Below are 17066 nucleotides of genomic sequence, written 5' to 3'. Positions count from 1 at the left end.
CACTTTATTAAGCCCCCCTCGTCCTTTTTCACACAGCCATGAGATCTCACATCGTCCTCCAGCCTCACACAGCCGGAGCTCCCTGACCCTTCTGAACTTTTACCAGCTGGACACTAAACCAGCCAAGAGATCCACTGTAAGCCTCCTCTGAAGATCAAAACCACATTTTTTTACTCCACAAAGACGTTCAAAATCAATCAAACTCGGGGCACAGTTGCCGCTCTTTCTTGACGTCTTTGTAAAGAAACTCGCAGCTGTTTTTAAGACATTAAATCAGTATTTTTCTTTTTGTGCGTGTATTTTTGCCCAGTTTTCCACCTTCAAAATAAATGTCTACACAATATTAGACGTTACTTTTTTGGTCTGTTCTATACCTTAAATATATACATTTTCATATGATATTTGATGTTAAAATGTGTTTTTTTTTGTTTGTCGTCTACCTCAAAAAATATATATATATTTGTATACAATAATAGACATTTAAAGAGTATTTTGTTTGTGTGTGCATGTCTGTCCAGTTTTTTACCTTCAAAATAAATATTTGTACACAATATTAGACATTTAAATATGATTATATGTATGTATAGTTTTCTACTTTAAAAAATAAATGTATCTAAACAATATTAGAAGTTAAAATATTTTTTTCGGTTTGTCCAGTTTTCTACCAAAATTTTTATTTCCAAAAACATATATTTGAACAGAATATTAGGCATTAAAGTTGTATTGTTTTGGTTTGTTTAATGCCCTAAAAAACCCATTTGTATACAAAATGATTTTCTTTTTGCCACTCTTTCTTGATGTCTTTGTAAGAAAAACTCGCAGCTGTTTTTTTTTTTTCTTCTAAGTTTCTAAGAGTTCTTCTTTACGGTGAGGAAGACGCCGCCACCTGTCACGACCCCCACAATGCACCTCTGCCCCCCTGCCGTGCGGACGTCTCATTCCGGCAACAAGAAAGCCAGTGTTTTCTCTGAGCGCGCGAGCACAGGTGGCAAGATCGAGTTACGACGGTTGAGAAGAAGTTGGTGACGTTTGAGTTCAAAACCATCGGAAGATCCGGAGAAGAGAGAGAAGAGTCTTTTCAGATATTATGACACGGAAGGTTTTCTTGCTCAGACTTGCGTCCACACGTGAAGGGCTTCTGAGGAAGATCGTGCGTCACTCACACGCAATGGATAAAATTATTCCTGGCGTCTGTCAAAATAATGACTGACTCAGCTGTATGAGTAGAGACAGGTCTGGTGTTATTGCATCCATGGTTATTACAACTAATAATTAAACAGAACATTTGTAACCGGAGGACATTTATTTCATTTAAGGAGGCAAAGTCATTAAAATAATTATTAATCTGCTGCAACAGTTTTTAAAAGGACGATATTAAATCATAATCTAATGTTATTTTTTTATATATTTTGGTTTTTCAACTAGCATTTGCTTCGTTATTTGGCCCCGCAGAATAATTCCTGTTTGTCCTTACATTACTGGTAATTAAGTCGGACTCGGATATTTTTATTAGCTTATTTTTTTGTTTATCAAATGAATAGCTTGTTGATATACAGTGTAATAAAATATTGATGCATTGTAATATCTTTTCACAATGTCGTACCTTTTTTTGTGGCTTTTAAATCATATTTTATTCTTAGCATAGTTCTTTAACGGTTCATATTTCAATAAAGTGTGCATAAAATAAAATACCTTTTTATTTAAAATAACCATGCAAATATTCACAGAGGTTTTTCGTTCCTTCTCGTGTTAAATTTAAACTTCACGCTACTAGATGGCAGCAGTCATTACGCTGCTAAAGAAACCTAATAAATCCTGCGATATCCCTGCGATGACTGAGGACAAGAGGATACAGTCGACTCCAGCAGCTTTTAAAGCTGATGTTTTGACATATTTTGGTTTGAAAACAAATGAACGCAGTTACGACTTTGTCAAGAGTCATGCTGTCTGTAAATTCTGCAACACCAGAGTCAAGTACTCGACAATACTACACATATATATTGTTACTACAGTATCACTATATATCGCAATATATCGTATTGTTGTCGCTGTATCGTTATACGTGTCGCATCACCAGATTCGCGCCAATACACACCTCAGATTAAAGATTAAATCTTCTCAAAGGAAAAATTCACCAAAAAACAGGAAACAAAAACTCACCAAAAACCTGTCCTTGACTGTTCAACAGCACATCCAGGAGTCGTGTCTCCTCTCACGCTCAGCTGACAGCTGTCTAACCAGGAGGACTAGAGCTTCCCCCCGGGTCCTACACAACCTGACATGTTTCATCAAATACTCGGCTCTGTTGACCAAGGAGAATCACGATATTAAGGCTAACAAGGCAGAAATTTTTCCCGCCCCCTCCACCCCCCCTACAGGCATTACAATTCCTCGGCGGGGCGTAACCCTGCTGGTTTATCTGCACCCATCTCCTCCGGTGTGTACACTGTGATTGGAACCAAGAGCAAGTCAGCTGCCCTGCCATGTCAACAGAAGTCTAGACAACGGCTCTTTACCTGTTTTACGGTCCTCAGAGTTATATTCATAGCTGAGCTCAATAATGAACAGAATTTAGAAGATAATTGAATACTATTTTAAAGCATTTTCAGTGTCAAGGCGCTTAAGAAAATTAGAAAAAGCAAGTTTGCAATTGTAAAAATATGCAGTACAAAATGCAGGATATAAATTATAGAGATAAAAAGAGAGATACTAGCAAGAGATCTTTTCATCAGAACGTTTCAGATCTTTACAGCTTAATTGTGGAATTTTATATGTACTTGTGGGATCTTTTTGGATAACAACATTTCTGATGCTTAATAATCAATTCTGTTTATATGCACAAGTTTAATGTAATAGTGGGAATAGTTGCAAAAGGGATGGGGACAAATAAAACTTGATCCAACGGCTGCTAATGGCCCCCGACCCCTGACTTTACAGGGATACTGCACATTAAATTCAAGTTAAATTCAAGACTTTTTAAAAAAAAACATTTGAAACGACTAAAAAAATAGGTTTAGGGACAATTTACCCATATGTTTGTTTTCAAAGATAAATCAGAATTATATTTTGTGCAAAAAGAACATCTGGTACCGCGTTAAGCTAAAAAGAAAATGTTGTTTGGTCGAACATTTCTCATTAAATATACATCATCCTATGTTGCCTGGAGGAAACATCTCTAAACCTTTTTAAGTGACTTAAATGAAGGCCTTATTTTAAGATGAATTAGATGCTTTTCAATTATTTTTAAAGGATCTGCTAGACCTTGGTTTGGACCTAAGAATTCAATAAAAAATAAATATACTTTTTTAAATAAGAAGAAACTTTTAAAACATATTATATTGAGGCTGTATATTTTATTAATTAAGAATTGTTTATACATGATATATATGTCCTTAAACATACACAAAATCAGCTTATATTGACTCATATAGTTAATATAATTAAAGTTGTTTTTAAAAGTGAGAAAAACCTAAGTTTAAAGTTTTAGTTTAGTTGCTAATAAAGAAAAACTTCCTTCTCTGTTCTTAGGAGGCTGACGGTGAGATGTTCTCAAAGTATCATCTGTTGAAGCTGCTTCCATGACTCGAGAACAAACTCCCTGCAGACTTCAGGTGGCAGCAGATGTCCTACATTGTTATATAGCAGTCAGCGAGCAAACACCTCCAGGTGTGCATTCCACACCATTAAAAGGTGGGAGCCGCTCCTCAGAATCAATAAAAAAAAAAAAAAACAGGCTCCTCCTGGTCCAAATAAGGAAACCCTGGTATCTCAGGTTGAGATGAAGGGAAGGTTGATCGGAGGCTAATCTTTGGTCTGAGTCGTGCACCTGGTCTGTGCCGGGTCTCTAATCTTTGAAAGGAAGAAATTAGAGGCTTCGCTCCTACATCTCCATCGTGCTAACAGGGGCGTCTCCGACATTCACTGCAAATGAATCACTGACGTATGTGAGTGGAGACACGACACTAGATTTTTATTTATCGTTCTGCACATCTGGCGTTAGATCGTCATTTTGTGTTCGTCAAAGGAAATTATTTCTGAAAAGTTATAATTCAAACAGTGTTTTTATTTCTTAAATACTGTGAAAAAAGATGCAGGGGAGTCGAAGATAGGGAGGGCGGGGTGTTTCCTGTTTCCATTGCTCTAATTATACCGCTCTCGTGGGGAAAAGGCCCATCAGGAAGAGGATCTCAATGACCAAGTTTACTATCTTCGTTCTACTTTTGATTCTTAGTAGTTAGAGAAGAAGCTACGATAACAACATGAAGATAAAAAGAGTGTTTTTTCCTGCAGGACTCTTTGACACTTTACATGTTCGTATCAATATATCTGGTATTTACCACATGATAACCAAACATATCTCTAAACCAGGGATTGTCAAAGCCACAAGAAAACAGGAAGAACAATTGACATTTTGCCAATAAGATATAAACAACAGTTGTGTAAGTATAACATGTTAAAGTAATTATTATATCATAATGCATGAACAACAGTAGTAGTAACTATTTGGACATCATTATAATGTATAACATTAAAAAATAGCAAAACAAGTTTGTTAGCTGTGTAATTTATTACTACCGATTAAAGTTCTACCAAATCAGGGCCACATGAAAAAACAGTCAAATATATAAACAAATGTAATGATTACAAAAATGTGCAGAAACCAAAAAAAAGAGTAAATCTGAAGAGAGAATAATAGTAAAATAATAATATATAAGTAATAATAGAAAAAATTCTGCTAAAAGCGCTGTGGCATAAAACATGAATTAATGTGACTAATTTTAGCCGCAACAGTAGAAAAGATATATTAAAAAAAACTCAATATCATCAGGAATTAAAAAAAAAAGTGGTTAATTTATTTAGTTTGTGTCACAGTTTTTGTTATTAAAATAGTTGTTTAGAAGTTTAAAAGGTGAGTTTAGAAGCAAACTACACAGACCACAGTCATGCAACTGAACTTGTTAATTTTCTTTACAGAACATCTTGTTCAAAAAATATATATAATTCAAACATTTTGTTTTTTTCCTCAGAGAACAGTGAGGGGAAAAGTTTTTTATAATTGGCATCATCGCTTTGTCTCTTATCTTTGTGGTATTTCAGGAGCTTTAAAGAACTGACAGGTGAGCATTAAAAAATACACATTATATTAAACCGGCTACAGGGAAATTGAATAGAGAAAGATAAAGCTTACGGTGATTTGTTTATTAAAGCTCATTTTTTTTACTCTTTTAAACTCTTATTTTAACTCTTTTAAAAGTGCTTTTTGTTGTGTTTGTTGACATCCGCCCGATCACATGATCAGTATTCACCTCACATGTGGGCGAATAAACAACAAGTGAGGATGAATCTGATTTGTTCCAAACACCCACTAAACATGCAAATCAGAGGTTTGAAGTTAAAAGAGGGGTCGAGGGGGGAGACAAGATGGAGAGAGAGAGAGAGAGAGAGTTGCCTTTCGGGGGGGAATAGAGTAAATAGATTCAACTTCATTGTTAAGTTACTGATGGATTTCACTTAGAAGAAGAAAGTTTATAAATGTTTTGAATAAAGTAGTATATCAGTGAAATGACTCTCTTACATGAGGTAAAGCTGCTACTTTAAGCAAATATATATATATATTTTAAACCCAATAATAATAATAATAACGAGTCACTAAAAAAGTTTTAAAAAAATCAACTTTAAATTAACTAAAAAAGTTGAGTAAAAGCAACATCTTATCCCTTAAAATAAATGACCAAGAATTCTCACGCGATCCTTCTTTTAAAGCTCGACACAAATTAGAAAAGTAAGAGCACTTGTCCTCCTTTGTGCGGCTGAATTAGTGAACCATTTTCCCTCCAGATTCAACTCAGGCCCAGGGCTTAATCAAGTGGAAATGGGAATAGGGGGTCGAGGGGCTGGACGGGGTTGGGGTGCAGGGGTATAGAATGGAGCAATTGTTCCGATAAAGGCTTCATGTTGAGTCTACTTTGATGTGTCTGTGTCGAGGGGAGGGCGGCGGGGCGGGAGGGGGGGTAGATTTTACAGTAGCAGCTCACCCCGGTAACTCCTCGCTAAATACCCGGCGCTAAGAAGTTTTGTGCTGGAATGCTCGGGATTATAAAGTTTTTTTCTGTGAATGAATGTGAAGAAAAAAGCTGAAATAAATTGCATTTTGACTGGACGCCCCACTTTATCCACATTCAAGCAAGATTCTCCTCCGTTTGCTTCTATACAAGCAGACAAGCTCCCACTGGTCTATTATGTTGCAAAGTCTTTTCTCATGCGTGTCTTGAATAGTCTGGAATAATCTCGTTTCCCTTCAGACAGATGCAGCTTCACGACATAAGCAGAATTAAAACTATTATTTAAATAAATAAAACTACTTCTGTATAGTGATAAATAGTGATACATTAAGTGATCATACCTCTCAGTCCAGCAGGTGTATTTCTTCTCTCCTCCTCCTCCTCTTCCTCAATCTTCCTCTCAGCACCTGATCAAAACTTTGTTGTGGTTTAAAAATCCTCCATTTTGATCATCTTGTCAAAGACTGCACACAGAAACAGCGGCGAGAACTTTAGTTTGACGTCAACTTGTCGCTGCTCGTACTTACTGTGCGGTTGTCAAGTGTTCAGTGCACGTCCTTCAGAGGCGCACAGACGTGGACATTTGCATGAGCAGCGACCCTCCCCTCGCTCCTCACAGCTGCCATTGTTCACTTCTTCACTAAACCCCTGACGACGATTCACTGAGCGAGGAACAAAAGCTCGTTTCTGGAAAAAAAAAGTTAAAACGTTTCTACCTCATATTTAACCGATATTATATATATTTTATATAATATAAATGTTTTAAAAGTAAAAAATACTTACTCGAATTTACAAACTTCTACTTCATCACAGATATGTGCGACAAGTGTTTATATCACGTGACTCGGACTGACGTTTATGACGTAACCAATACATATGTTTTAATCTATTCTTTTTAATTAAGTTTTGTTTTTACAATTTTTGTGAAATATATTTATATACCGCGATTTCAGAACTTTTAACTCTTTTTAATTTGACGTGTCACACTTTCTTAAAGAAACAGTTTGCCTAACTAACTTGTGTTCAGTAAAAAACAATAAAAATATTTTGCATACAAAAAGCTCAGTCTTTGAAATAGTTGAGAATATACAAAAATATTGAGAAATCTAAGGTAAATGGATGAATTATCTTTTTAGTGAGTCATGATGGCTATCTTAGATAAGATATCTTCAATAGCCTAACAATAGCTAACAATACTTTATTTATTATAACAAAGAAAAGCTATCATGAATTTATATATAAATATTCAATATTTGCCAAATAATTCTATTCAAAGTATTTTTATGTAGCCAGAAAAAGCTATAGATATACTGTATGTTTTAATGTGCATCGACAGCTAGATAACTTTGAATACTTTCATTACGTTTTTTTTATTATACTGTTATGATGTGCAGATGTAATATGTATGTATTTTAAAGCTCATGACTACAGTTGTAGATAATTTAAGAAATGTGAATTTATTAAATATAAACTGAAGTAGATAAGTAAATGATATGAATGTTTGACATTATAAATGAAAAGATTTGTAATAATAAACATTTCAGGACATTCCTTTAAATGTCCTTGTTACTGTAATTTAACCCTTTTTTTGTCTAACTAACTTTTGTATAATAAAAGAGAAATCTTTTTTTTTTTTAATATATATTAAGTTGCGAGTGTACAAAAATATTAAATTTTAAATTCTGAATTATCTTTCATTCGGGCATAATGGCTAATGGCTAACTCAATAACCTTGGAACCCAATGCATTTAAATAAAGACAATTAACAAATATGTGATTTACTTATTAAAACATAGAAAACAAAACCGTCAAATATTTTTATTTTATTTTTTAATATCAAATTCAAGCGAAATCCGTGTAGTCAAAGTAGTTTAATGCAACCTTAAATACCTTTAAATTCATTTTATTATGTATCCACTTCTATAAACGCTCCTTCTTTATTATTATTCTGTTATGACGTCTGGATGGAAGTGATTTATTTATTTACTCAAATGTTGTCCTAAAATGTAATTGTGTTCAGACTCTAGTAGATCAGTAGATCATTCAATGAATGATAAAGTGGTAAGAAAGGTAAATAAAAGCGTCTTCCATTATGAACGTTACCATCAAAACGACTGAAATTCCAGACAGCATGACGTCTCAACTGAAGCCACGTTCTACGTCATCATTATGGGACTGGATACATATAAACAAACCAGAGTCAAGAGGTGCAGGTTGTGTTTTGGCGGAGTTATGTTCCCACCTAGTGGTGACTAGTGGCCATTGCACTCTCATAAAGCACCAATCATTTAAATGATCATTAAGTAAATGTATTGAAAATAAAGAAACGGCATCTCATCATGTGAATGAACTATATACTGTTTATTAAAATATATAAAAGACAAAAAAAACATATATGCATAATTACGTTCATGATAAAATATGCATATACGCGTATTATACAGTAAAATGTGTTTACATATATATATTTTTTATACATATAGCAAGATATTTTTGCATTAATACTGGCAGTGGTGATTTTAAACCCCCCCAACCTCCCCCCCTTTTCCCCGAACACCTCGGAACACAGCGGAGGCTTCTGTGAACAGCTCGAGAGCAGCAGCACCGTTGCTATGGAAGCGTGTCTGTGACGTCACAAGATTGAATTGTTGGATTCAACATTTGAAATGTTGAAATTCAGAATTTTACATTCGAAACAACTGAAATAGCTTTTTTTAAAGGAATTGAATTCAATCATTTTTATATTGAAAGGTTGAATTTTAATGAATTTATTTAATACATTAAATGCAATTATTTTTATTTGTGTTTGTTATTAATGATTTTTACAGTCAAACACATTTTAAATGAATCATTATTATTATTATTTCTTTATTTAATACTTGAATTCAATAATTTATTTGTATGTGGAATTGAATTTATTTATTTTAAACAATTATTTTAATTGGAAGAGGGGTCGAGGGGGGGAGACAAGATGGAGAGAGAGAGAGAGAGTCGCCTGTCGGGGGGGAATAGAGTAAATAGATTCAACTTCATTGTTAAGTTACTGATGGATTTCACTTAGAAGAAGAACGTTTATAAATGTATTGAATAAAGTAGTATATCAGTGACATGACTCTCTTACATAAGGTTAAGCTGCTACTTAAAGCATATATATATATATATACCTGTATATATACTTTTAAGGTTGAATTTCGGCCAAACTAACCCTTTAACTTAAACGCTGGCATCTTTATAGTTCATGATATTAACGTGACCAACATAAAATCATAAAATCACTGCAAGCTTCACAACAGCCTCCTAAACTGGACTTCAACACGCCTGGAAAACCGCCTGGTCCCAAATCAACTGACTTGTCTCTATTGTCACCCCCCCAAAAAAAATCCAGTGGCTCGACTCCATTTCTTGAGCCAACCAATTACGGAATTCAATTTCAGCGGCTTGTATCTGTTGTCCTGCCTTTTGGACCTTGCATTCCACTTTGGGTTTCTCGCAACCTTGTTTTTTTGCCAGGTGAACTGCAGGAGAGTCAAAAGGCCCACGGACTAGATTGTTGTGTCAAATCCAATCACAGACGAGCCTATTGTAATCTTTTTAAGCTCCTGCTGCTTTGTAGAGTCTAAAGAAAAACCTTTTCATTACAGCACGACTTTTATCCGACTTGTGAAAATTAAGGCGCAGTACAGCACAGTAACGTTTTAATAAGCACAGGTCACTCTTTCCGGGGGCTTCGCGCATCAATGAGCTCTGCGTGTCCCACACAGTTTGTTGATGGAGGGAGTGGGACCTGAACCCACAACCAACCCAACCGAAAGGGTCTCAGAGGCACTTGCTCTAGTCACTCCACCAGGTCACTTTTTCCGGGGGCTTCACGCATCACTGGGCTCTGCGTGTCCCACACAGCTTGGTGGAGCAAGTGGGACTCGAATCCAGGACCAACCCAACCGAAAGGGTCTCAGAGCTACTTGCTCTAGTCACTCCACCAGGTCACTTTTTCCGGGGGCTTCACACATCACTGGGGTCTCAGTGTCCCACACAGCTTGCTGGAGCGAGTGGGTCTCGAACCCACGACCAACCCAACGGGTCTCAGAGGCACGTGCTCTAGTCACTCCACCAGGGCACTTTTTCCAGGGGCTTCACACATCACTGGGCTCTCTGTGTCCAACACAGTTTGTTGATGGAGGGAGTGGGACTCGAACCCACGACAAACCCAACCGAAAGGGTCTCATAGGCACTTGCTCTATTCACTCCACCACAGAACTTTCACATTTGGACCTGTGCTCCGGGCGTATTTAGCATACATATTGAGGAAAAACACATTAAAGTTGAAACCCTTGGCTCTCCATGTCCAACTCAGTTTGTTTCTGTTAGTGGTGGAGGGAGTGGGAATCGAACCCACGACTAACCCAACCGAAAGGATCTCAGAGGTACTTGCTCTATTCACTCCACCACAGAACTTTCACATTTGGACCTGTGCTCCGGGCGTATTTAGCATACATATTGAGGACAAACACATTAAAATTGAAACCCTTGGCTCTCCATGTCCAACTCAGTTTGTTTCAGTTAGTGATGGAAGGAGTGGGAATCGAACCCACGCTTTGGCCAACCGAAGGGTTTCAGAGGCACTTGCTCTATCCACTCCACCATAGAACTTTCACATTTTGCCCTGTGCTCCAGGCGTATTTAGCATACATATTGAGGACATCACTTTAAAAGTTTACCAGGGATGTCTAAGATTTATAAGCTGAGACGGGAGTTGATCTCACTCATGTTCAACGACAGCCAATCCAAGATAGCCTCCACTAGACCACGACCACCTCACAGCAGGACTTGTGCTTAGGTGGCATTTGTGATCCACATCAAGATTTAAAGGCCAAAAAACCACAAGTGAAATGTCATCTAGTTAGTCAATGTGGGAATTGAACCCAAGCTGGAGCCGACTGAAGAGTTTCTGAGGCACTTGCTCTATCCACCACACCACAGAATCTTCATGGAGTCTAGTGACTCTTTCAAGAAACATCTTTAGACGTTTTTATTTGTGCTTTTCCTTGATTTTCTGGAACTCCTGTTATTCAGTGTTATCTTGACCTTTAAAGAATATACTTTGAGTTTTGTTTTTGATTGTTGGAAAAGCGCTCTATAAATATATTTCAGAATTTCAATCTTTAAATATTCTATAGAAAATACAAATTTATATTTCATTATTTTTCAACCATAACAATTTGGCCATTTTCCTTCTATTCTGCATGTTCACACTTGTTCTGGTGGATTATTACTAGTATTTGCCATCCATTAAGTTAATTTAGAAGATTTTGGTGTGAAAAAAACACATTTTCAGACACAATTTCACAAAATCGTAAATACTTGTATAATTGTTTGACAGAAACACTGTTTGGACTATGGGTTAAACAAGAAAGATCAATTATTACAAAAAATCAATCCGACTTCTCTTAATACAGCCTAGTTTCTGAGCTTCTTTAGTACCTTTGTCACCGACAGCCTGAGCATAGTTTTATTTTAGTCGGCTTATATATTTGGGATTCATGGTTTAAATACTCGCTGTTGCTAATCATGCAAACTAACAGATTGTTTACCTTCTCTTTGAGGAGAATTATCTAGTGCCGAGTTAAATAAAAGACAATTCCCATATGTAGCCAGAAAAAAAGCTATAAATAAATATTTTAATGTGCATCAACAGCTAGATAACTTTGAATACTTTTATTTCGTTTTTTTTTACTGTTATGTTGTGCAGATGGAAGTTAAATATTTATGTATTTTAAAGCTAGCCACGGTAAAAATGTAATTGTGTCACGGCTACAGTTTTTATTTATTTATTATATATAAACTGAAGTGGATAAGTAAATAATACGAGTGGTTGACATTATAAATTAAACATTTTTTAATAATAAGCATTTCAGGACATTCCTTTAAAATACTTTTTTTTTTTTTTTTTACTGTAATCTGACCTTTTTTTGTCAAACTAACTTGTGTATAAAAAAAAGAGAAATATTTTTTTAATATATATAAAGTTGCGAGTGTACAAAAATATTAAATATTCAATTCTGAATTATCTTTCATTCGGGCATAATGGCTAATGGATAACTCAATAACCTTGGAACCCAATGCATTTAAATAAAGACAATTAACAAATATGTGATTTACTTATTAAAACATAGAAAACTAAACTGTCAAGTATTTTTATTTTATTTTTAATATCTAATTTAGTTAAGTTTTATTATGTAACCACTTCTTCAAATGCTCCTTCTTTATTATTATTCTGTCATGACGTCCAGATGGAAGTGATTTATTTATTTACTCAAATGTTATCCTAAAATGTAATTGCTTTCAGACTCCTGCAGTGGATCATCCAATGAATGTGAATTTAATGAAAGATAAAGTAAATAAAAGCGTCTTCCATTATGAACGTTACCATCAAAACGACTGAAATTCTAGACAGCCTGACGTCTCAACTGAAACCACGTTCTACGTCATCATTATGGGACTGGATACATATAAACAAACCAGAGTCAACAGGTGCAGGTTGTGTTTTGGCGGAGTTATGTTCCCACCTAGTGGTGACTAGTGGTCATTGCACTCTCATAAAGCACCAATCATTTAAATGATCATTAAGTAAATGTATTGAAAATAAAGAAACGGCATCTCATCATGTGAATGAACTATATACTGTTTATTAAAATATATAAAAGACAAAAAAAACATATATGCATAATTACGTTCATGATAAAATATGCATATACGCGTATTATACAGTAAAATGTGTTTACATATATATATATATTTTTTATACATATAGCAAGATATTTTTGCATTAAAACTGGCAGTGGTGATTTTAAACCCCCCCAACCTCCCCCCCTTTTCCCCGAACACCTCGGAACACAGCGGAGGCTTCTGTGAACAGCTCGAGAGCAGCAGCACCGTTGCTATGGAAGCGTGTCTGTGACGTCACAAGATTGAATTGTTGGATTCAACATTTGAAATGTTGAAATTCAGAATTTTACATTCGAAACAACTGAGATAGATTTTTTAAAATAATTGAATTCAATCATTTTTATATTAAAAGGTTGAATTCTAATGAATTTATTTAATAAATTAAATGAAATCATTTATATTTGTGTTTGTTATTAATGATCTTTACAGTCAAACACATTTAATAAATGAATTATTATTATTATTATTTATTTTTTAAATAATTGAATTCAATAATTTATTTGTATGTGGATTGGATTTTTTTTTTTTTTAAACAATTATTGGAATTCGATTTTTTTAAACAATTGAATCAAAAAATATATATTTTCATAATGAATTAAAAAATCATGTATAATTTGATGATACACTAATAATTAAAAAATACATTTTGTAAAAAGAATATTTTTTCATTCGTAGCCATTTTCAGATTGAGTTTAAAAGGATAAGAATTGAAAAACGTTTAATTTAAAATTATTCTTTCTTTTTATTTATTAGATGTATTGGATCAAACTTTACCTGATTTAAAAAAAAAAGTTTAAAAATATACATTTGTTTGATCAATTATTTAAAAAAAAAAGAAAAATCAATTCAATTATTTAAAATAGAATTTAATGCTAGAAAAATAAGATTTCAATCTTCTAAAATCAGAGTTTTAAACATTTAAAAAGTTCAATTCAACCATTCAATATTCTGACGGCACTGACTTGCTTCCATAAGTTACACCTGAGATCCATGTTTTTGGAAAAAGGTCTTCGCACGACTAGCTTGAAGTGACGACGATGAGAATCCCAGTCACACGTCTGGTCCCTTTGTGAAAAAAAGTCGGTGACAAAATGGCAGCAGTCCCAGCAAAAGTCCATGAAAAGTATCTACAAAAAAAAAAAAAAAAAACTTCTGTGCCAGACACACACTTTTGTACTTCAATGATCCTTCAGGTCCTTCACACTCCACTGGTCCTGGTCTACTCTGGGGACATACATCTGTGTAGCTTACTAGAGGAGAATAACAAGATCCTCGTGAGTCGTGAGACGCTCCCGCAGGATGGCGTTAAAGTCCTTCAGACTGGCGTGGGTTCTGGACGCGGATCATGTCTGGTGGTAATGGTGGTAGTGGTGGTGGTGGTGGTGTTCGTGGTGATGGTGATGCTCGTGGCGCTGGACGACGGGGACCATGAAGCCGGGGCTCCCGGGGGGTCCGGAGGCGTGGTCCGGGCCGGAGGGCACGGCGGGGTGAGGGGACAGTGGCGTCTTGGAGGGGGACAAGGCCTCTCTGGCTTTGCTCCTCATACGTTTGCTGTGGCTGTACTGGAGCGGGTGCTGGTGGTGGCCGGCGGGCTGGTGCGGCATGTGGTACACGTCCTGACCCCCGTGACCCCCGTGACCTTGGAGATGAGGAGGGTGGTGACCGTGACATTTAGTGGATTTCCCCGCGCCTCCCTTGTAGGTGCCTTTGGGGGACTTGACGAAGCCTTTGCCCCGAGGCTCGCCGGGGTTGTAGCCGTCGCCGATGACCTGCGAGCGCCGGTGGTGGACCACCTGGGAGTCGGGTTCCTGCGAGCGAGAGCGACTCTGGCTCTGAGAACTTCGGTTGTGGGCGTCCTGAGGAGGGCTGGTTCCTGACGGAGAGGGAAGAAGAGAAGAATCCTCCTTAGAACTTAGAACTGCTCTTTATTGACCAGTTGGATGTGTGAGTGGTGGACAATTATAGTTCTTCAAGGGCCACATTTCATACACTGATGGTTGTGAGGGGCCAAAGATATAGGAGTTAAAGGTGAAATAACAAGCAACAAAATCAAGCTAATCATTGTAACTTCTGGGATTTTTTAAATGTTCTAATACAAAACAATTGTTTCCCAAATAATTATTTATATTCACTACTTCACCATTTTAGCGGGAAAAATAATCCTCATTTAAATGACGAAAGCGAAGGAAAAAAATCCTTAAACAAAACCCCTTACAATCTTATTTAGTATTTATAGTAGCCTTGTAATGAATAATGAAAATAATTGCTAATTAAAACTGATAGTATTTACATGACCTTTGACCTCATGGTGGCCATGTAAACAACTCTGCCTGCTAGCATAGCTTTAGCTTATATTATTGTAGCGGTTATACATCTGTCGCTGCACGTTTACAACCTCTTTTCTTTAATAAATAAATTCATTTAAATACATATTTATACAATTCTATTAATTTATTTTTATTATGAAAGTTGTTGTTGCACTAGGATTTAACTAGTTGTTATTTTGATCAATAAAATAATTTCATTTTAAACTACAGTATTGGTTTTATTCTATTTGATCTCCTGTATTCTTCCCAAATTTGGGCGATTTATATTTTATAGCAGTTGCAACGAAAGTTAAACCTAAATACTTATTATATTAAGACATACAATACACGTAAAATAATAAGAACAACGATCATAAAATATGTAAAATAATAATAAATTATAAAAAATAATGATCAAATAAAATAACAAACATAATAAATAGAATAATGATGAATATATCAAAAAACAATAGACTAGAAAAAAAGATACAAAATTTAATTCAAACAATTAATATTGTGTTAAATACAGTATAATCTTAGTCATGTTAATAAAAATAAAATTCTAAAAATGTCACATTTGACGTTTACAACTTGTTGTTATTTGTTAATTTTACAATTGTGAATGAATGATGAAATATTATTTGATCAATGTATTTCACATTATTTTGGTTGAATTGTTTTGGTTATATTTTACATTTGTCACTGGATATTATGAGACAAAAACGTGGTTCGTTGTGATGCTTGTAATGACACGAGACGCCCAGCAGATGGCGCAGCGTCTGACTATAGATTCTCCCTCTATAAATGGTTTTGTTTGTATTTCACACACAAAACAATTCATGATAAAGAAAGTACTGCCAGTTCATACCTTCAAATCTAGACGTGTAGTTCTCAATACCAGCCAAGTCCAGGTAGTGATTCCTCCGCTCCGTGTTCTCGTCCACACAGTAATGCTGGCCCTCAGTGGTTGGTCCCTCATTGCTCGGCCCTTTGTTGCTGTAAATAAAACCATTATTTAGATTTTTCTTCTTCATTTTTTAACTATTTGACTAAAGCGAGACTCACCTGGTATAAGACGACAGCCTCTTGTCGGCGGCACGTCCCTCGTCCGGATGACGGTCTTTGGAAGGAAAAGGGACTTAAGTTATATATTAATACGCTTGTGTTATAATGAAAAAAAAGACTGGTATAGTTATAGACTAATTTAGTTATTTAATATGTTGACGCTTGAATTTTTAAATGTTTTTTAAGCATGCAATTATTTTCCATTAAATAATGTCCATATTGAAAGTTTGTTTTTATCGACTGATCGATTTAAATCATGTTTATTGAAAGGTTTAATTATTTCTAACTTAATTTATTTAATTTATATATTGAATCGGTTATATTTTTCTTGTATTATTGAATTTAAAAAAATCGAATTTTAAAAAACATATATTGTTAAAGTCAATATAAAAATGTTATATATAAATATATAGAATTAAAAAATCGATGAATAAAACAAAATATTGAATTTATACATTTTATAATGGAATTATTGGAATTAGAATATAAAACTTTATGTGTACTTTTTTTTTTTAATTATTAGAATTATTTAGAATGTTTATTGAATCCTTTCAATACAGAGTTAATTGCATTTAATTATTTAAAAGTATATATTTTATCGCTTAAAAACAAGTTTCAACATTTGATAAACTTCTAATATCTCAAGTGTTAACCCCTGTGTTATCTCTGGGTCAAGGTGACCCGAAGGCCGTAAAACAAATGTGTTTGAGGTATAGTTCACCTTGACCCAGGACCCCCATACTACAAACACATTTACTTTCGGTTCTTCGGGTCTCCTTGACCCAGAGACAACACAAGACATAGCACAAACACATTTGGTTTACGGCCTTCGGGTCACCTTGACCCAGAGACAACACAAGTGATACCACAAACACATTTGTTTTCTGACCTTCAGGTCACCTTAACC

At 35.2% G+C, this 17066-nt stretch overlaps 1 protein-coding gene across 1 annotated transcript in view; it reads right to left on the bottom strand.

The window, feature by feature from the left end:
• Positions 1 to 13468: 13468 nt before the first annotated feature.
• nkd2b (NKD inhibitor of WNT signaling pathway 2b) overlaps positions 13469 to 17066 on the bottom strand; it is a 32030-nt gene continuing 28432 nt past the window's right edge. The window contains exons 8-10 of the mRNA XM_087812635.1: positions 16160 to 16214; positions 15963 to 16090; positions 13469 to 14661 (exon numbers count right to left, since the gene is read on the bottom strand). Coding sequence (XP_087668761.1) covers positions 14132 to 14661; positions 15963 to 16090; positions 16160 to 16214 — 713 coding nt within the window. The 3' untranslated portion in view covers positions 13469 to 14131. The remainder of the gene's footprint in view (positions 14662 to 15962; positions 16091 to 16159; positions 16215 to 17066) is intronic.

The sequence above is a fragment of the Callionymus lyra genome, chromosome 17, assembly GCF_982586985.1.
Source record: "Callionymus lyra chromosome 17, fCalLyr1.hap1.1, whole genome shotgun sequence".
In the NCBI taxonomy this organism is placed as follows: domain Eukaryota; kingdom Metazoa; phylum Chordata; class Actinopteri; order Syngnathiformes; family Callionymidae; genus Callionymus; species Callionymus lyra.
Note: the sequence above shows the minus strand (reverse complement) of the source record. Positions and strands in the feature narration are given on the sequence as shown.